Consider the following 22,688-nt stretch of genomic DNA (forward strand, 5'->3'; position numbering starts at 1 on the left):
GAAGTAAAATGTATATTTGGGCTTGACCTTGAATTATGCTTGCATTTTCATACATGTTGTCTGAAACTAGAATTTGGTTTGTAAAAAGGAAAGGCTGCTAACACTGGCTTCAACAACAGCTAACTGGGAAGTGCAAAGAGCATGGCAGGAAGCAACGTGAGAATATGATATTTATCGAGTTCCTCTCTCCAAAATGCTCTAGTAGTGATGTGGAGCCATATTTGCATAGCTGATCATCGTGTCTCCGTATTGCTTATATGATCCTTATAATGGAGTAGCCTGAAGGGAAGATGATGGATAACTGTATGCAGAGTTGGACCCCACACATGTTTAACTGCACAGCACTACTGCTTTGGACTTCTATTGGCTTGTTTTTCTCTGTTCAGCCATGAGTATTAACGTATTTCTGTAGTTGGCATCCCCGTAATTACTCTCAATAACTGCACAGTTATGTCGCTTAGATATTTGAGAGGAAAGAAACAGGCCTCTCACCCACTGCTACTAAATGCAAGAACAAAGACAGAAAAAATAACGAGCACTGGCAAGTCTGACTGAACCACGCACTGAGCTCAACTAAGCATTTTTTATGGCTTTTGGCGCGCTCGCTCCATCTCTGACCCCACCAGACAGAAATGTTCTTTTCATAGGAGAGAGTTTGCTCTTTTGTGTTGCAGAAAACAGCAGCCTGAAGGACTGTGTAGGTGTTCTGACATTTCAGTCATGACGCTTGTTGCATTTGTGAAGAGACAGACACACAGTTGATTTTCATCAATATGTTCCTCTCAGCCAAGCTCACGGTTTCTCAGTACTTTTGTCAGTGACTCTTTACAGGCACTGAAGAGAAGTAGGGACCATATGGATTTTTAGGGAAAGTTGAAAATTAAGACCCTGTAAAAGACAACTCTCAAACCTGTCCCTTAGAGGATGTAGGGTAAGGAATAACTTGATTTTCTGTGATGCTGATTTATCCTCTCTTCCTGAGTTATCAAGGTGTCTTTGTAATACTTCTTGTGTCAATAGCTGCAGAGATGTTCAGCAGGATAAGCAATGTATTTTGTACTACACCCTTCTCCAGGGAACTTTTTAATTGCCATGGTGATGGCTGTGCTGTATCCTAGATTGAACAGAGACCCCAAGGCATCAAGGATAATGGATCATGTAACATTAACATCAGGAATTTTGGAGCTACTCCTTCTTGTTTAATTTGCCTACACTTGGAAAGATGGAGATAAGATAGTACAGTTAGAGAGACTCTCTGGGATGAGTAACAACACTTTGCTAACTGGTCCTCTGAAGCTGGCCTTACCTATGTCCATGTGTAGTGGACAGGGCTGTTCCTCATGGTTCTGTCCTAGTCAAATGCCTCTATCTCTGTGACTCTGGTGGTCCTCAAAGATTCTACAGTTTCAGCATCTGAACTGATGCTAAAATGTGGACAACATGCTCTGGTCAGGTGTGGAAATTTCTGATGCCATTATTCACAAAAATAGGATAGAAGAATGCCAGCAGCAGGCTTGTGCTGGAGCTGTGTGCTCTGATTGCACAAAGGGAGAGGACGAGACAGCTTTGTGTTCAGCCCCCTGTCCCCCCGTACCTTTCTCTTCTCTCCTTGAGAAACCACCCGCTTTCCTTCCACCTTTGTTTGCTAAATATACATGCTATAACAGCATTTCCATATGACTTAGGAATATTTTGAGGAGAAGGACTTACTAAACATCAAGCATGACTTAAAGTTGATTAGCAAGAATAAAGAGTCAAATCTTTTGATATAATGTTGTCCTGGCATTACCAGAACAGGTACAGCCAGACCTATCACAGAAGCACAGGTCGATCAGGGCTGGAAGGGACCTCAGAGACCACCCAGCCCAACCCCTGCCACAGCAGGGTCCCCTCCAGCAGGCTGCACAGTCACGTCCGGGTGGGTTTGGGATGTCTCCAGGGAAGGAGACTCCACAGCCCCTCTGGCAGCCTGTGCCAGGGCTCTGCCACCCTCCAGGGAAGGAAGTTCTTCCTCACACCCAGCTGGAGCTGCCTGTGTCCCAGTTTGTGCCCGCTGCCCCCTGCCCTGTCGCTGGGCACCACAGCCAAGAGCCTGGCCCCGTCCCCCTGACACCCCAGTCAGGTGTTTGTGTGCGTGGAGAAGATCCCTCTCAGCCTTCTCCTCGCCAGGCCGGGCAGCCCCGGCTCTCCCAGCCTTTTGTCATCAGGGAGACGCTTCAGTCCCCTCATCATCTCTGTAGCCCCTCACTGGACCCTCTCCCATAGTTCCTTGTCTGGAACCGGGGAGCCCAGCACTGGGCACGGCTCCAGCTGGGGCCTCACCAGGGCAGAGCAGAGGGGAGGGTCACCTCCCCCCACCTGCCGGCCACGCTCCTCCTCGTACACCCCAGGGCACCGCTGGCCCCTTGGCCACCGGGGCACACTGCTGGCTCGTGGGCACCCTGCTGTCCCCCAGCAGCCCAGTCCCTTCCCCGCAGAGCTGCCCCCCAGCAGGGCAGCCCCAGCCTGTGCTGCTGCGTGGGGCTGTCCCTCCCTGGGCAGGGCCCTACGCTGGCCTTGGTGGCACTTCCCCGTGTCCCTCTCCGCCAGCTCTCCAGCCTGCCCAGGTCTCGCTGAAGGGCAGCGCAGCCTCTGGGGGGGCAGCCGCTCCTCCCCGTTTGGCACCATCAGCTGAGTTTTGCAGCTAGCCTCTAGGCAAATAAATAAGGCCGCAAGGATTTGACTCCCTCTTGTCTCGATGCTGTCCAAGGAGTGGGGCTACAGGCCTCTGTTGCTCCCTCTCAGCCTGTGGAGCGGTTGGTAGCTCACAGGTCCCAGTATACATTCCGAGCTGGGATGCCTGCCTGTGTCAGGCTGGCAATGATAATCAGGACCTGGAGTCAGTATTTAACACTGATTCAGGGTTCAGTCCTCTCCATGGGAGTCTGCCGTGGAGTACAACGGAGTCAAGGAGTATAAATAAGGCAGCAGAACACGGTTATTACTTTGCACGCTTGCAATAAATGTAACTGCACTTTAAGCTCTGTGCTGTATTTAATAATTGAACTGAGTGAAACCTATAGTGAATCATGGGAATTCCTAAGAAACCTCCTCCTCTTACTCTTCAAAAGAATATTTTTTTTCGCACAAAATGTGCTGCTATCCTGTGCTTTACTCATTTCACACGCCTGATCCCTGCTTGTCTTTGCCAAGATGAATGTGTTCAAATCTAAATACAATCTCTTGTTAACAATGATGTACTGAAAAAAAAAAAGAAAATAAAAGGAAAAATGACTGCTATTACAATTATGTCCCCATGGTAACAGAAATGGTACATCATGAAGCTCTTACACATATTTATAATCTCCACTTCTTTTCTGTGAAACTCAGTGAAAATACATCTGAAGCCCATTGCCAGGACAAAGCCCTGTTACAGTCGATAGCAAGCACGACTGTCAGACCTTCTCAAGAGTACCTATGGAACAGAAATCCATTGTATTTCTTGTGCACATGCTCTGCCCAGAGTTAAGATGACTCTTCTATGCTCTTTCTCCAGCAGCAGTTCTGCTGTGTAAGGTTTGCATCCATCTGGGAAGACCTGTGTATGTTTTGAGCAAACTCCTCCTTTCCTTTAAAGTCAGACAAAGTAGTTGGGGAGAGGGCAAATGCTTCTTGCAAAAAGATTACTTGGTGTGGAGATACCAGTGGAGTTTTTCAGACTTGTAAAATAGAGCACACATGGCACAGTATAAAAACCAAACCAAACCATCCCCCCTCAGAATTTCACCTGAATTAAGCAAAGCAATCAGACTCCTCATTTCACACCCCAAATGCAGCCTTAAGCCAGGTAAAAATCAAATGACATTTTTCTAATTTTAAAGAAAAAATTAAGATAGCCAAAAGGCCAAAATTGAGCATCTAGTCCTATTCTAGCAGCACAGAATGCTTTAGTAACAGTTTAGCATTTTAACTCTAGAAACCTTTAAAACTTCCACAGAACTTTAGCTATGAGCAGGAGGATACTTGGCTGTTGGATTCAGATTTACTTCCTCACTCTTGTTTTAATCCTGGTGCACCTGAACAGTGCATGGGACAGGTGAACTCCAGGCTTCAATACCCATGCAGAACACATACCTGAAAATCCCCGTTTTTTTCATTCTTACACATAGGTCAAACTTGACAGTCACCAAGTCTGAACTGTAAATGTGGGTAAGCTCATAGCAAACCTTGTGTTAAATATGTGCTGGCTCAAGTGTTAAACACAGACCAGAACTGTAGCTAGTCTAGTGCTCAGGGTATCTTTCCAGCACTCACACCAGGAGATTTCCTTTCGTCCTCTCCTATTCCCTTCTTCCCAGCTGCTACATGCCGTCTCTCACCAGTGTTGCCCAGTGACTTGCAGACCATCCTGTTGTGGTTTCCACTACGTGAAACCAGAAACTCACCATAATGAGCTTCACCATGGCTAAAGCTTGTACCTCCCCTATCCCAGGACCCCTCTGCACCCAACAACCAATGCTTGTTTCCTTTTGGGGTAACACTCCATGTTATTTCTGCTCCGTTCCTCAGCCTGTCTTTTCTGCTTGTCCTTGCTACTGCGTGCAAACATCTGGGACTAATGTCAGCACATGTGGCAGTCCAAGCTGCTGTACATTGAGGTTACAAGTGCGTGCAAAGACTGCACTGGTGAGGATATTTATAGCAGTGCTGAAATCGGTAACGCTATAGAAGTTTTGTCACAGTACTGTAAAGTATTCATTTGGCGCTGTTGCATTGCTATTTGTAGCTGGGCACCATTTCCCTTGTGTTTAATTGGCTGGAAATAATGTGCTTGTAGGTTAGAAGGAAGGTTTACAAAGTAATTTTTTAAAACACATTGGTTGATTTTCTACTGATTTAATCACGCTTATAATAATTAAAAAAACCCCAACAAACACTCCCCCCTAAAAAAACCCCAAAACAAAACAACCCCAAAAAGACAGTAAGTAGTCTGAACAATTTCATGCGTTCCTGATGGATGGGACACGCTTACAGACTGTCAAGACAGGAAAATGCCCTACAAATACGAAGTATCACATGCCCTAAGAGTAGTACCCAAAAGCTAAGACCCAGTACGGCATAGACGGCTGGCTTTAAGGACTGCGGGCACTGTTTCACTCCCAGGTACCAAAGGAAATGGCATTACACATCTATACCTACCTAGATGTGTGCATTTCAAAGGAAGATGACATAGGTAGATACTGCTTTGAACTAAATCTCCCATATCTTGAACTTTAAGCATTACACTCTGATTAAGCAGACATTTATGAAGCTAGGTTGTATTTTGAAGGTGAGAAGCTGCACAGAACTGAATAGCAAGATGAGGTCTTGGCTGTCACAGAGCTACCGGCTAAAGAGAGGTAGCTTGAGCTGCAATGTTTGGTTTGTTCAGCATTATTTCTAGTAAATGTGGCCCACTCCTTAATTTGTACAAGAAATGGTTCTAGTAAATATGGCCAGACAGAGGAGTCACTGAATGTAGGTCATGGTTCTAAAAGAAAATGAGAATAATAAATAAATAAATAGAATTACAGTGCTGTCAGACCTTAATCCCACCTGTCTCATGCAGGAAGCTTCACTGGATTAACAGTGACCCTCTCCTACAAATATTTCTAAATTTGTTTATACCATTGAGCCGCTATATACAACAGTCACTAGCCTGAACACTGCCTGAATGTTACACCCTTTCAGAAAGACTCTTCAGCTGCATTCTCGTTTTCAGCTGCACATTTTAGTGTAGGTTCTTGCTCAGCTCTATTGTACTGTTCACACGATGCGAAGAGGATGATTTTTTAATTCAAATAGGAAATAGAGGAACTGTCACTGCATCTGGGATTGGTACTGCCACTCCTTCAAGATTATAGAAGTGCTCAGGAAAGCAGGTTGTGTTGGGAATATGCCAAAGATTTGCCCTGCTTTGTTCCTGACTAGAGATTTAGGGGACTTCCATGAACTTTTCACTGTATCACAAATGAAAGCATGGGCTGGGGAGAGAGTGAGGGGCAGCCTCCCTGCAGGGAAACTCTGTCTGTTTCCCACATAACTCTTCAGTATTCCAGTTAGCCCCAGAATAGCCATTTATTGCCTTGCTCTACATTGCATTTACAGCCCAAAGTCGGCCTTCTTAAAAAACAAAAACAGGCAGTGGCAGCAATCTGTGCCAGTCTGTCATCTCCAGCAACACACTCCACTCTCCCCCGTGAGGAGCAGTTCTCCAGAGCAGTTCTCTGATTTCAAAGACCTTTAGCACATAGAGAGTATGAAGACCAATTCATATGCCACCCATCACAAATCTAATAAACCTAAGAGCTCAACAGAAAAGAAGTTTTCTTCACAATTTTCACTTCAGTTAACTACTCACATTTTGGTTTGCCTTAAGATTTTAATTCTTTGATTAAAAAAGAAAAAAAAAAGCTAGAAGAAATTAAATCAGAGATCAAGAAGCACAGAAAGTAAGGCAGACGTTTCCAGGCTAGATTTCAGAGATTTGACTGCATCTCAGTGCTACAGAAGATATTTAGCTAAATCCAAGCACAGCTGCAAGACCTTATCCCTGAAGGTCTGAAAGAGCCAGAGTCTGAGTTGGAAGGTGAGGAAGTCACAGACAGCAGTGCTGATATCATCGGCAGTGAAGGTGCCTCAGGACTGAGTTTGGCTTTGAAGTGGAATGTGGAAGAGAAGGGTGATATCCTAAATGCCTTCAACTTAGTCACTAAGGTCACTAGCAGCCTGGAGTGGCTGAGTATAAAAGAATGAAGACCAACATTCAGGAGGTTTTTAGCAGCAAGAGAATCAGGGCAAATTTGGAGCTGTCATAGGAAGAGCTGGCCTAAGGCAAGCCTGAGGCCAGGGCCAAGTCATGCAGAAGCGGCACACGTGCTGACTGGGCTGCCTTGTAGGACACGTCATCCGCAACCCTGTTCGAAGGTTGCAACAGTTGCTGGAATTCTGAAGGAGTGTTGCTTCCCAGCAGTAGGCTGTACCACTACCACATCGTCATAGATGTCAGAGCTCTGGTTTTGTGTAAAAATCTCACTGATATGGCAGAAGTCAGAACATCAGATGTCTAAGTTTGAAGTTATCTCGGGAAAAATGGAGTGAAACAGTGAAAATTTATATTTTCCACTTCTGACTTCTTATGGAATCATTTTGCACTTTTTGTGTCTATTTTCAAAAAACTGGAAACATTCTGTGGCCTGTTCCTGGTGTTGAGCCTCACATGCTGGATCATGGAATATTATTAATATTATTTATGCATTGGTAATGCCTGTTTATACAGCGTTTTCTGCATAATTGGAAATATGTGCTGTAAGCCGAGTCAAAAAACATTTACTATGATAAAAAGGTATATTGCTGACTACTGGAGAAAAGAAGGGTAGTTGCACTAACCTATTCCTTTTGTGGTGGAAGGAAAGTCAGGTGGGGAAAAGGCATCAGGAGTTCCAGTCTCTTTCATCTCACAAATCCTGTACACTGCCTTTTTCTTCCTACTTACATTGCCTTAAAAATCCTGTTTCACAGAGCCAACTCTCGGTGTATTTTATTCCTATAGAAAAAAACCCAAACATTCCTTAATTCTACCCAATTTTGCATTTTGATTAATCTTGCCTTTTGGAGGTGCAACGTAGGTGATGCCTTATGGCTTCAGGGGTAATGAATGTGCAGCCGCTACAGGGCAGCCTGACTCTGTGCCCTCTGCTACATTCTTCAAGATCAGGACTTGTTGCAGCTCCAGCCCCCACCTATGGACGGCTAGAGGTAGTCCTGGGCAAGCAGCTGCAGTTTTCACTTCAGGGTCCTTGCTGAAGCGGCAGGCTGGCTTTTGTAACTCACTCATTTTTATCCTCACCACTGAGATAGCAAAAAGTAAATTTTGCCTGCCACTAAGAAGACCCGAGCCACCTTTAATACAGAAGTTTAGCATTAACCTTGGCACGTGAGGAGAGGATAATGGCAGTAGTCCCCCCGTGCTGACTTAGTGTTATAAAGAGTGCGAGGTCGCTGCTTTGTTTTCGTAGGGGCTCTAGTTGGGTGAAGCTGGACCACGTGCTGCTCTGGCCTCTCCCGGAGGCTGCCCACACATGGGAACGGAGCAGTCCAGCCCCTTCCCGCCTCTCCATAACTTCTGAGGAGCTCAGATTCATCTTGCCACTATGGCTGCCTAATGTATGGCCACAGCATCAATCTTCTGTCAACTGTCCGTTTTATGAATGCTTGACTCACCCTCCTGCCCGCTCTCTCAGTACTAATCCTGCAAGAAGTCACGCTTTTTGTACAGTTCAGTGAGCTCAGGGCATGACCCTAAAAAGGAACAGGAAGAAAACCTTAAGTTGTCTAAAGCAAAAATTAAACATAACAGGGTTCTAAATGATGTGGGGAAAAAATGTCATTGTCATTAGGTGCTAGTAATTTGGCACAGTGGATCAGAAGATGTTGAGAATGTTTAATGAACAGATGCTGAGACAATGAGATAAGAGCTAATGAACTGATTAACCCGCTCGTTTCAGTAGTATGACATTCAAGCAAACAAAAGTGAAAATCTATATAGGGAGTGCCTATATGTCTCTTAATGGCTGCCAGCCCATTTTTAACTTCAGACTGCAATTATTAATTTCAGTCTTGCCACAAGGTACCAGTCAGGAACTTAGCATTATTGCTATAATGAGGGACTTCTTAAAATGTTTTTACAAAGTCTTTTCTTAAGGTTCATAGTAATTGAAGCCCAGCTCAAAGAGGCACTTTTCCTGTAATTTAGGTGAGATTCAACCATGTAAGAATAAAGAGTCTGGATTGAAGTGCAAGAATTACAGCTAATAGATTGTAGTCAGGACATCGCTTTGTGCAGGTCTTCTGGGAAGTATGTGTTTCTTGCTAGGTGCTGCATGTCACTGTCTGCATATGACATATAGATGTCATATCTATAGGCATGCAGGATTATTTTACTTCTTTTTCCCCTTGTTTTTGCTGCATAGCTCTTCTACTGTGGATACTAGATGTGCTGACATCGTCTTGAAAGTTAGCAGATAGTGTTCCTTACAAAGTTTGTAGTGTCCAGGCTAACGCCCTTCACAAAGCATTGCCAAATTTTCATCTCTTCTTTTATACATTCTGTTGAACACAGGGTAAGGGAAGGATAATGTGAGAATCTGATGCTGTTTCCAAAGGTGGTCAGTCCGATATGACAGTTTAAATAGGAAAGACTTACAAAACCAGAAATGGGACCTGGAAAAATGGAGACAGTGCAACTCCCTTCCAAAAATTCCAGAAATTATTACCTCTAACTTCAAAAATTAATGAAGGACTCATTCAAGTCTTCCTGATGTCAGCTACTTTCCCTTCCTTAACTACATTGCCCTGAAATAATGTGATAAGCAGTCCAGTAGCAATTTGCCATCAGCCTCACAGATCATGCTTACAGTTATCAATCCATAGACCGAAGAAGCCTCCCACTCGCCTCCCACCACGCAAATGAAACCTCACTCTTCATTAGCTGCACTACTTGGCCAGTACTACCTGGTTACACAAGTAACCTAAAGTAGCTCGTATGGGGAAAACCCACACCAATCCAGACAACACGATACAGTTTCTGGTCTCATTCTCCAACTTTTTTTCTCAGCATCTCAGAATATATTGTGAAGTCCCCATTCTTTGCTCCATTATAGCAGAAGGGGTTTGTAATAGTAGCTGCCTTGCTTTTGTGTTCAATGCTTTTTCTGTAAGTGTTTACAAAACATTGCAAAGTGACCAAAACTGGTGAAGTTCTGTGAAGCATTTCAAGCCCACCCATCATTTCATGGGGAAGTACTGCACAACTCTGATGAAAAACAGTGTTAATGCAGTTTGCTGTAAAACTTTTAAAACGGTGTCCAAAAAGCTTTCCTAGCCAGGAGAAACCTTGCAGGATGTCTCCTGCCACATCTTTCACCAGCTTCGCATAGGACCATGGAGAGGCACAAACTCTCTAAAATCAGAATCTTTCCTGCAGTGATGGGTGAGTCAATCTGGTAACGACGAAAATGTTGGAAGCCATTTGCTCCAGCAAACACTATAAAAAAACCCACCGCTATAAACCAAGTCTCAGCATGCAGCAAAGTTTTTATTGCTGAGGAGCAACGGTGGGATTTATGATTCAAACACTGATGGAACCTTAAATATAGTGCTCCAAGTGGGAGTTACTTTGTTCAAATATGTTCTTTCAGGCTCTGAATGCTTAAAATAACAGAAGCAAACCCCAGGAAAACAGCATGGGCCATCTTCATTTAGGGCTTGTCTTCACTGGACAAGTTTGAGTTACGTATCTGAGGATACCCTCTCTGAGTTTGAGTGAAAGATGACACTTCAGAATAAGTCTTGGCTTTCAGAATACCTCTGCAGTCTCCTGCAGGCAAACCTGCCGTGGCTCTGCCAGGCTCGTGCTGCCAGGAGCACAGCTGGGCTGGCTGGCTGCTGTCCCCCTCAGCTCTGCTGGTGTGACCGCTCAGTGGTGGCTCTCTAGCCTGGCTCTGTGTTGTGTGCTGGTTGATAGTACAGCTCCTTTCTGGTACTCCTAAAATAGTTCATCCGACTGTGCTGTGGTCTCAGGGCTTCAAAATAAATCTCCAGGGCGTATCATTAGCTTAAGCATCAGCAGCACTCCAGTACAATCTTTTCCTGTTACTGAAAAGGGAATTTTTGAAACATCACTAATCTAAGGCTGAGGCCATTCATGTGCAGAAAGAGATCACACTGGGAATAAAATGTGAGTTTAACTCAGAATTTAACCGTGCAAGAGTACATGCCATTCAGCTAATAGTTCCCACGACATAATGGGTTCTGAATTGCTCTGCACCTTTGAGTAGCCAGTTTCTCCCATGCAAAGCAACACAACTGCTGTCTGCCCTGCTGAGAAAGCACACAGCAGCGGAGCTCTCAGCTTTGCCCAGGTGCAGTGGATGGGACACTGCATTACAGGAACTTGTCATGTTCATCTGGGACAGTGCACAGAGCTTTGAGGAAATGCTGTCAAACTTTCAGTAAGTTTTCATTGGTGGTATTTACATATGACCTAAAAATGTCTATGATGAATAGAAGCACACGTATGTTTTACATGTCCTGAATTTGCAACACTTGTTTATAGACTTTAGTTCATGGTGATATGAATGGTATCTTAAGGATTGTTTCTTAATTCATCATTAAAGATCCCATGCCAACTAGTCTTGTGCTTTAGCACTATAAGCAAGTTGTTGAGACAGACACCAAATTAAGGTTTGTATGGCTAGAGAGTAAGAGCTACTATTGCAAATTAATTACTGCTTCGCCTGGCTGACTTCTTCAGCAATGCCTTCAGCATGCTAATTCAATGCAGCTTAATAACGTATTCCTGAAACCAAAGGGTTAAAGAGACTTGTTTACCCAGGATGCCATTTGAATGAGCTGTTCACTTGAGATACTTTTGAAAAGTAAGGTTCATGGAGGTGATGAAGCAGAAAATAGAGGAGAAAAGTGCCAGATCCCTAGCTGTGGTCTGTGCTTCCTTATATTTTTTATTTTACTTTTCCTTTTAAAGGAAGGTAGGAATGTGCATTTGAGGGCAGACTTTATTCATGCACAATAACTATCTTTACCTAAAATCTTTTTTTTTGTCTGTATGTTGTACATTTAGTTGTGATTATACGTCATGTAGTAACACTGGCATACATTTACTGATGCTGCTCCTCAAAAGGCTTCACTTGCTTTAAAAATGCCATTGCCCCCTGCACTGTATTAGCATTTACACGCTGTGTAACTTTTTACTATTGTGCTGCTCTAAAATGGCTTCAGTTAAAGGTCCCTCAGGCCTTTTGTTCCCTTAATCCACGAAACAACAGCAAAAGGGTAAAGATTATTGACCTTTAGTAAAGAGTATTAACAAAAGAACAAAGCTCTTTTTTTTTTTTTTTTTTTGTATTAAATGTGATGAAATATTTTTTTTTGTCCAGTTTTTGGGCATTTAGGAACAACATTAAGTTCAAGAATGACAGATTTAAGTCAAAGGTCTAGATTCAAAACTCTGGCAGATGCTGCTGTACGGGTGACAGACTTGCTCTGGCACTTCTTTGTACTGTGAATGAAGCTCTGACTGGTGCTGGGGCAGGGATGTGCATTCAGTTTGGAGAATCTATAATACTGACAGAATATATAGTATATTCCATTAGCTTCACACAGCCCAAGTGCATAGTGATACAGTACCTCCATAGAATAATGTCACCAACATGTCTGGCAAGTGAAGAATTAAACTCTCTAACGAGCTGGAGCAGTGAGATGCCTATTGTGGCACCTGAGCCGGCACCGGGTAGCCCCAGGAGGCAAGGGGGAAGGCCTTCAGCTGCTCCAGGCAAAACGGTAACCTTCGGCCCTGACAACAGTTTTCTGGTAAAGCCGATGCAACGCTTTTTGTGTAGTTCCACTGGTATCAGTGTTGCTGCTTGCCCGTTAAGAAGCTACTCAGTATGGCCTTGACACACGTCAGCTGAGCTTAGTCGCACTTTCTTTGTTTGGTATCTTTGCTACTACCTGCCTGCGTCTGGTGCATCAGGTTGATCAGCGAGAGGGCTGCCCCTGCCAGAGGTGGAGCAGGAAGCTCCCGCTGTCAGCTGCTTTGCCTTCTGAGAGTCTGTATTATAGACGGAGCCCCAGGGAAGAGTCTGGCAGAAGGACACCCTCAGGAAACCATTGGATTGACTGTGGCAATATGAAATACAGTAAAAAGAACCTGTGAAATCTTCTGTTGCAGTGAGTTAGAGGCAATGATTCCCTTTGCTCTGGAAGGTACCTTAGCACAGCTGGCTATTTCATAATAGTCAAATATATTTACTAGTGTCATTTTGGTTTTCATCTTCTTCCTTTTCCTTCTGCTTCCTCCCAGGATGAAAAGAATCAAGTATTAACAACAAACATCTGGCTACAAATGGTAAGTTTTGAAACAAAGTATGTTTTTTTCCCCCTTTGGTCTTTTGAGTTTAATCTGTTGAAGGGTTTGAATTTTAGAAAACTTTCAAGTTCTTGTTCTCTATCTTGCTATGTAATGGACAAAGCTAAGTTGAATGGAAAGTTGTACGGCTGAGATTTAGGTCTTGATGTTTCAGGTATTTCTGCAAACTTTTAAGACATTGAGTCACTACATCTAAGTAAATTACTAACTCATTGTAGTTGATTTAGTCATGCTAGATTCTTGACTGTGATAACAGCGTCTTAATAGTCCCTGGTACCTGTCAAGTAGAGTAAGGCACCGAGCAAGTGCCTTATCACTCATTTCAACAAATCCATTACGGCTTGGCAAATCATTTGATTGTGAAAGAGAACTATAGGTGCAAGAAATCCATTTCATGTGCAATACCTGTTCAGATCAGCATTCTGAGAATTGTCAGATGGTTCTTCTGATACAGGGCAAAAATTGTTCCGAAGAGGTTCATTATTCCCTGAGAGCTGCTGCCACAGTCCTACCTGAATGTCTCTGCCATCCTACTTGGTTTGCTATCTATCTCCTTCAGAAACTGCAAGAGGATTTTAATTAAAATGGCCATGCTGTTCCTGTGTTGTTCAAAATGTCATTCTTTAAACACAGGCCATCATCAGAAGGTACCTGTGAACATGAGAGGTTTTTTATGTTACTTCTCCAAATTCTGTACTTGTCTGTATTGGAATATCAGTCCAATTTCCTAATGTTCAGCTGCGAACAGTATACTTTTTCCTGGTTTCCCAGTTTATTTGGCCCACATAGGCTGTTCATTTTTCAAACAGTAGCTTTGTTTTACCTTTTGGTGCAATGTTTAGTTGTTACAGTTGTCACAGTATTGCGCATCCTCTTTTATTACTTAACCATAGCTATTGCCACCACTAGACACCACACCTGAGAACTTTGCCCCCATTAACTCATGACTGGCATTGCTGGGCAGGAGTAAGTTTCACTCACTTTGTAATAAATGCACCAGATAACAGAATATTCCAGAACATTGTGAGAGTCTTTTGAATTTCTTTTTTTCTGAAAGGTTAACAAACGAGAGAGCTGCTCCTAGGCAAAGAATCCTACACAGATTTATTCTGACTTGACTGGCTATTTTTTTGTGTTAGTTTAGATTAAGACTTAATTAAGAAGATGCTTCTTACCATGCTGACTACTGTGGGCTCCTAATACTTCCACAAAACATTTCTACTATAAGTTTGTGCTTTAAAAAGATGGAGTGATATGGGGAGCTTTCTCCATACTGTAGCAGCTTGGATGAGATTTGCCATTAGTTGAATTCCTTTCTGTATTACAGAAACTGAACTGTTCAGGTTAAGTAAAGGTTTACAGAAGAGTTTGATTATTCAAGATAATCATGCTGCTTCTGAAGATACTTTACACCTTGCAGTTTCTTTAACCAGCTCATTCAGTTTAAATGCATTCTTTTTTCTTTTGTTGTAAATTTTGTATAGAGCACCTCTTTTGCCCTGTGGTAGGCTTTAGGAAACAAATGACAGACTATTTTGATGGCCTACAAAGGACAGCATGGGCATTCCATTTATTCGCAAAGAAAAGTTGACATGGAAGAAGGATTCAGCTCACGTTATTTTACAGGCTTGTTGTACAGTAAGATTAAAACTGTCAAATATAATATGTTTTTGGCTTTAAGCTACAATGACAACAGTTGCTATGATTTCTTACCAGGAAAACAGATGACAATTCATACTCCAGAAGCTATCACTTATTTTCCAGAAGCTATCACTTATTTTCCTTCTCTTTATCCTGCAGCATCCTTATCCTTTTTGAGATATCCCACCCCCCCACCCCGGAAATTCCTGATTCTTTCATATATTCTGTATATTCTGTATTTCTTTTGATTTATTCAGCTTAGCATATACTGTATGTGGAACATGTTTAGACTGCAATGAGTGGATCACTTTACTACAAAAAATGTAGCCACTCTTCATGGCCCGTGTATAGATTAAAAACACAGAGAGATGTGTTTGCATATTAACCATCTATTAATGGTATACTAGACAGATTGAAAGCATGCTTCAGACAAACATATGTCATTTTATTGTGCTAAATGGTCTGAAATAAATTTGTCTCTGAATTTCCCTCTCCACTCCCTTTCTTGATATATATGTGTGTATAACTAGTGATGTATCTTAAATACATTTTATGTCATCATCACTGAAATACTTAAATACAAAAGCTAACCTGGGAGAAAGGGGAGTAGGAGTCTAGCGTTTATACATGCAGACTGACCCTGACCACTGTCTCTATGGCAATACTGTTCAGCAGCAAAATCTTAAACTTGATCTAAGTTACAGCAGGAGCCTTACCTAGTCACAGGGATTAGTAAGTACCAAGTATCCCGAGCTGTTCACTGTTTTAATCTGCATCAAATGTACTCCAGCTACAGCGGGGACTGTATTCCTAAAGTTAAAAACAAAACAAGGCAGCTTGTGTCCAGCTGGATGGGTGAGCACTTTGTACACGCAGCTAAACAGAGCAACCGTACACTGCCTAACATCATCTCTAATAAAGACTTTAATATTAAGTTTTCTTATTGCCCTTTACATCACTCAGTGTCACCCTATACTACATCTTATCGGCCGCGGTAACTCCTAAAAGAAGGTAGAATAAGAAATGACTGGATATATTGCTGTAAATAGCTGTAATGCAGGTCAGATGGTAGTGGCCAGGAGAGCCCGCTTCACACCGCCAGCCCAAGGGAAGCGTGTGCCCTTGGCAGCAGCTGTCACAGTCACCTTCTGTCACCTCCCCAAAGCCAGTCACCTAAAGCCAACAAAAGCCCACCGGTTTATGTGCCTCAGAACCACCTATTGTGTTTGTTTACACTGCTGGGCTTTGTGAAAAATAGAGATACCATGAGGATCTTGCTATTTCTACATTCCACAAAAGATGACGTAGAAAAAAATAAAGTGACGTTTGTCTATCAGGAAGTTCATGTAAAACAATTTACTGTTAAAATGGATGTAAAATATCTGAAAAAAAGATGAGAAGCTGTTGATCAGCTTACGGAAGCTGGGTGTAGATGAGCATGAGCAATATACAGTTTAATTAGAGAACTGTGAATGGAGCAGGCAGTGAAAAGGGAGATCCGTAAACAGAGCCAGATATTCTGATTTAAGACTTCTGTAAAAAAAATACTATCTGTAAAGCAAAAGGGAAAAGCAATGTGCAACTCAGATCATTTATCCAGGTGTCAAGGCACTACAAATTCATACTAAAATATGAATGAGAAATATGGAAGCACAGGCCAAGAAATTGTAAAAGATTTACAAAAGTTGTGTGATGAATGCTATTAGATGTGTTGCATGCATCAAAATGGATGCTTACAAACACCATTCTACCAGGACAAGAATGAATTTGAATACCTGCAGCGTGAGGCTAGCCAGAAACTTGTCCAGTGCATCAAACTGAAATTTGCCTGTGACAGCAATGCGAGGATTTACACAGAACAGTTTGATGGGAGCACCCCAGGAGAACGATCAATAATACTACCTCCACAATACCCACTGGAATTTTTTTCTGACCTTAATGTTGGTCAAAGATTTTGATAAGGACCACTAGATTGTGGAAGGGCGAAGTATTGTACGTTTACTCACCCATTTCAAAGTTTACATTTAAAAGACTAACATTTGGCATTGCAACAGCACTGTAAACCTGGAGAAGTTTTCATGGTGAGTTACATGATGCCTACAGCTACGTGAAGTTAATGCAAATAACAGTATGGAGATAGAGGCACAATACAATGAAGCATAGAGATCAGAAGAAAAAATTTGTGGAAAGATATTTCTTATTTATACTTTTTGCATACAATAGTAAACACCCTTGTATCCCAACAAGTCATCTCCTTGGTCAGGGGTGAAGTGCAACCTCAGTTTCAGGACAGTACAGTGGCTTGTGCTGGTGTTTCTCAGGTGACCAGGAGGTAACCAGCTCGCTCCTGCCCTTTGGAGCAATGCTTTTGTTTATGACTCTGCACAACCAGATGTTTCTGTGACAGCATCTGGGATTCAGCAGTGCTAAAGCGCAGATGAAAACCCAGGGTGGTTTGCCTGCAACAGGCTCCCAGCCTACACCGGCAGTCCAAGGAGCGTGGTGGCTCGCGGGGTGATACTGCAGGCAGCGAGTGAGCTGCTGCCTCCGAGGTTGCCTGACATCAGGCCACAGGAGCTGCTAGGAGCTTCTGTGCTCCTATTAACCATTCTGCCATCCCAGTTGTTTCCCGGCCAGCAGTGACTGTTGCCTGCTCTACATCACGTCTATAACCAAGTTATTACAACCTGAGAATTTCCAACAACAGAAAACAGTCGTCTATGAAGATAAACATAACTGAAGCTGATGTACGAATTGTAAAAGAAAATCTGTTCAATCCCAAATTGCCACCAGAGACAGCATGAACAACAAGCACCCCAAATCTTTTATAGGCTATTATGTGCAGTGCAGTGTGAACTGAAAATGAGATTTTTATGCTTGATTAAGGCCAGAAAAAAAATCCAATGGGTATTGCAGAGGTAATATCCAAATATTTCATTGTCTGAAGCCAGATACTATCTCTCGAACAAGAGATCACCTGTTGTTTCAGACTATCCAGTCCTTAGAGAACTACAGTGCACCAGTGGATGACATGACCTAACTTACTTTTTGTGTGTGTGTCTTAGTACTGGACAGATCACTATCTGCAGTGGAACGTGTCTGAATACCCAGGTGTGAAGAATGTCCGTTTTCCTGATGGACTGATTTGGAAGCCAGATATTCTTCTCTATAACAGGTAAACCCACTTTTTTTCATGCTGGGGAGGGGAGAAGAACATAGAATTATATAATCACAGAATAGCCCAAGTTGGAAGGGACCTCAAAAGCTCAACTGGTCCAACCTTTCATGGGAAAGTGAGCCTAGATGAGATTATTTGCCTTGCAAAGATAAGGCAAGGCAAATGACAGAATCACCTCATCAAAATGCCTAGGTTTTGAAATACTTTTCCCAAAAGGTTTTTGGAATACTGGAAAATTACCAGCCTCCTGTTTACACAACAGAAGGTCATATTTGCAAATACTTCATGAACAATGACATCCTCCCTAACAGCAGTTCTGCATGGGGTTTGTGAGATGATTAGAAAACTAAACTTTTCTGGTTGTGTCTAATGTGTGATAATTTCCTCTTAAATTCTTTGTTTGGTCTAAATGTTTCCTGGTGAATTCAAATCTGACCTTTGACTGCTTGTCTGGTTTCAGTTTGGGTTTCACTAGAGGCAGGATAGGTGAACGCCAGTAAATATGTTTGAATTTTTCCATGCCCAATTTTGGTGTCACTCACTCATCCTGCTACAAAAATAGCTAGAATATTTGCTGCTCTCCTCTTCAAAGTGTCTGGTCTGAGCTGGGCAGACAGATTGACATTGATCTGACTGACATCAGTTGGCTGACATTGAGAGATTCTTTGGCTGCACCACTATATGGTAGTTCCCACCGTGGAAGTTATTTAGGTTAAAAAGATAAAGCACTGAGAGCTGTCTGCTCTTTAACAATTTGCCTTTCTCTGCAGTTGTTGTAGGTCCATGTGCTGTTCCCCAGGTACTCAAAGACCTTACATCTGCTTTGTATTTGCACTGTGTGTATTATATGTATATAAACATTCTGCGCTTGGCTCTTTTGTGGTAGCTGGGGTACATTGTTAATTTTTTGCCCATAGCAGGTAACATGAATCTTTTGTCTTCTTCATGGCTTTTTTCCTCTGTTTCCCTTCCATATGTCTCCTAAGAAGATAACCCTGCTGTGTTTATCTACCTCATTTGCCCTCCCTGCTTCAGGAGCTGCTTTTTGTTGCAACAAGACCTGGAGAATAGCTGTACCCAATATGTCAGCTGCAGTTACGCTCCCTTTTGCTGTTTGATGCTCACCTTTATGATCAATGTCACTGTCACAGGTGGTGTTGAACTGTAATAATGTGATAACAGCACCCAGTTGACAGCATTTGTCAGCCACTCAAGGACTTCTCTCTAGGCCCCCATTACTGCTTTGCTCACAGCGTGCTGCAGTGCTTCTCTCAAAGGTGCAATTAATACTAAATGATTTGAGGTGGTCTCCACTAGAGTTCACCGTACATACACTAGCTGCCTGTCAAGATTAGTTCTTGTTTCTGGTTTAAGCATGGCAATTAGTGCTTCAGTTATCCATACAACAGCCTAAAAAACCTTACAAAATCTGTACACAGAACGGAGCAGCATGCAACCTGGATGGGTATTTTTCCAACATTAATCTTGCTTGTATTTTTTAATGCAAATTTGTTCTCTTGATCTACCTTGATTCTGTAAGTGACAGTATTTTTAGGAGAACCTGACAAATCACGCATTCATTTCCATTCCCCTGCTGAATAACACTGTATGCCATAGAGCTGCTACTCTACAACAGCAGTTTAGAGGTTTCCAAAAGAGTGAATTATGACAAAATTCCTCCTCACGTACATGACATACCTGAGAGAGACTTTCAGTGTGTCTGAGGATTCATGCTTCAATATTTAAGTAAGCATATCCAAAAAGAAATATTATTTTTTTTATAAATCAGTAGTATTAATACATACATGCTAGCTGTAGCTGAAGCGCATTATGGAATGAGAAGCTTAACTTAATAACCTGAAAAATTGAACACACTAGTTTTCTGTTAATATAGGATTTTGAATCTTAGGATTTTTAACTGCGGCATGGTCATGAAGTAATTATCCTACAGTGTTTCTATTTCAAACACATATTTAATCCAAAATCTTATTCAGAGTTTAGTCAGAGACCAAAGCTATTTAAAACAGATTTTTATTCCTGTATGAAATTGCACTGGGAATGTTATGATGTTCTCTTATAATGACATGGTATTTTGAGATAGATGCTTTCAATTTCTATACACTTCACTAGGGACATGCATCTACAGTTACAAAGAAATTAATGAACTATAAATTCACTTTTCATTTTAATGAATGCATGTTTCACTACGTCTCGAGTCCTTACGCATCCTGATGCGGCTTAGTACAGAGAAACTTTTACAACCAGACTATTGTGAAGAGAGCAGGGCCAGTTAATCTCTAGTTTTTCTGGGGGAAGAAAATCTTGGCCTATGTACAAGTTCCAGGATTGACTGTGTTGGTGCCACGTACGGCGCTCTGCCACTCTGTTAGTTTCGCTAGACTTATTAAAAGTGCTCATTTCTGGTAGTGTTATTTTCCAAATGACCACAGTGTCTGGTACTTCATGGAATAACAAAAAATTCTGGTAGTTATGTCTCATTTTAACAGCTTCATTTTTCCGGTTTTATAAACCTGACATTCTCCAGACAGGTCCCAGTGGGATTACACCTGCTAGGTACAACCTGGTTGTCTCAATGTACTGCAGTCAGTATCTGCTTTCTTCTTCTGCAGAAATGTAGCAGAAATGGTGTTCTATCAGTACATTTGAGTCCAAAGTCTCATCAAGCGAAGGCTGAGCTCCTTGGTGCCTTGCCAGTTCAAGGACTGCATTTCAAAAAACAATTGGAAGCGCAGTGGAGAAAACCACATATGCTCCTTTTTTAGAACAAAGAATTTCAGGTTTAAGTCTGAGTACCTCTTGATATTCTTTTAAGAATGCGTTTAATGAAAGGCAAAGTGACACGCCAATGAAACCTAGGTGCCTTCATCACTTGTGTCCTTTCAAAAATTTTATTTTTGCCAATTCCCAGAAATAGCAGCAAGGCCTTAGAAACAACTCTCTGGTGCTTAACTGTCTTCCACTCAAGGGGAAGAGAACAGAACCTAGCCTGGGAGGCTAAGAATTTTATTTCTAGTCATTAATTTCCACTTTACAAGTAATTTGTGTAGCATGGACATTTTTACATCTGAAATTTCACTACTTGTTTGAGTTTCATCATATAGCCCTTACTGATTTCAAGTCAAGGCAATTACTTGTCTATGTCTAACTATGTCCTGTCGCAGGACTCTAAGGCTGGTTTTCTAGGAAATGAGACTGGCACACGTGTGTGCGTGCACACCCGTGTGTATGTATGTTTGTGTATGAACTTTCTTGCTGCCCCTTTCCCCCGTATCCTCAAATCCATTTCTGCCAAATTTAGCAGTGCAATCCATAGAGGTCTTAGCAGTACCAGTTTCTTACAAACGTCATGAAAACAGGCAGCCAACACAAGGAGGGAGAACAATTAGTGCTCCAGCTGGAAGAAAAGCTGCAACACGAACTCCGAGAATCCAGCCGCGAGCTGCGAAGCTGGAGAGTGGCCCCCGTTAGTTCAGCTGCCTTAGAATGGAATTGCTTTTCCCCCTCAGCGTGCTAGAATCCGTTCTTGCTACACACACAATATTTAGACTTTTTTGCTTGTCTTCAGAGTTCAGCTTAAGTAGTTGCAAAGATTTTCAACACTGTGAGCCTTCTGCTTACCACACGAAAAAAGTGCAACTCCAGATGAGCAAGTAATTACTTGAATTTAGGTCTTTTTTGTCTGCATATTTCACAGACCAGTCCAGATATTTTTAAAATGTAATTCCTTCAAATAAATTAGGGGAAGATAAAATGCAAAGTAACAATGACTAAAATAATGATTGCTTTATTTTACCTTCTGAGGCACAAAATTTGCATCGGAATAGATCAAATAGTAAAGTCCTCTTTTTAAAAAAGTATTTCAATAAGGGTTTTCCTGCTGGAAAAATATACCGTTTGTTATATTTTGTTTTCTGCTAGAATTATGGATACCTCACCTTTCCCCATCTCAGATTCTTACTGTATTTTTCTGATGATGTTTTAGAAGGTGATTAGAAAATTATGAGATACTAGACCACTAATAGGCAAAGAGACATCAGAAACTTTCATGTTTAGAGACAACAGAGGCTTTTAGATCAGCACAAACGGCAGGAAGAATCCAGACCCTGAGTCTTGTGCAACCTCCTTTGACCTGCCCAGGAGCAGCTGGCACCGTATTTGCGCCCCACAAGGTGACTGTTTGTAAACTACAAACAGTACAACACAGCACAGTAGCCTGTATCTCCTTTTGCTTAGTAATGAAGCAAACTCGACACAGCAGTTCCTGTAATAATTTTGAGATGCAAAGATCATTCACTGCTAGTACCTTCCCAGTACGTTCTGTGCAATTTAATCCAGGAACTAATTTCAGTAACTTTGACAATTTCTGGAACACCTAGGTCCCAAACTTTAAAGCATGAATAAATTAGAATCTGTAATATCTTACCACAAAACCTGCAATAATAAATGGGAACTGTGAAATAGGGCACAATGCTGTATGAGTGTGTGTATATCTGTATCCATTGCAGTGCTAAATAATCGAAACATCTTTCACAGAGTGATTTAAGTTAGCAATCTTTCCAAACTTTTCATAGGAAAGAGCCATTATTTCATCATCTACACATTTGAAAATAGGTTTTTCCCCCCATCTAGAAGTTCTTAAAATTTTAATGCCTAGTAAATTCTTGGGTCACAGCATCACATATAGTTGAGATATCCCTCGGTGGCAGCTGCCAGTTCATAATTTGAAGCACTCTCCATGTAACACTGTTCTTTTCTAGAGACCTGTAAGAATGGCACAGCAGGGCGGTCCTGGCCAGCACAACGGCGCTGGCATCTCTCATAACATTTCTATTTTTTTGCTGAACGCAGTTTGTGGGTTCTGAAGTAGATAATGAAGGCTGG

At 42.1% G+C, this 22,688-nt stretch overlaps 1 protein-coding gene across 2 annotated transcripts in view; it reads left to right on the forward strand.

Moving 5' to 3' along the window:
- Window positions 1-22,688, forward strand: part of CHRNA7 (cholinergic receptor nicotinic alpha 7 subunit) — a 45,558-nt gene that overhangs the window by 12,028 nt on the left and 10,842 nt on the right. For both annotated transcript variants that reach the window (XR_008733317.1, XM_055717168.1), the window contains exons 3-4: window positions 12,902-12,946; window positions 17,674-17,783. Coding sequence is in view for 1 of the 2 variants with exons in the window: in XM_055717168.1 (XP_055573143.1) it covers window positions 12,902-12,946; window positions 17,674-17,783 (155 nt within the window). In the remaining variant the exon portion in view is untranslated. The remainder of the gene's footprint in view (window positions 1-12,901; window positions 12,947-17,673; window positions 17,784-22,688) is intronic.

This window comes from Falco cherrug, chromosome 7, assembly GCF_023634085.1.
Source record: "Falco cherrug isolate bFalChe1 chromosome 7, bFalChe1.pri, whole genome shotgun sequence".
Lineage (NCBI taxonomy): Eukaryota > Metazoa > Chordata > Aves > Falconiformes > Falconidae > Falco > Falco cherrug.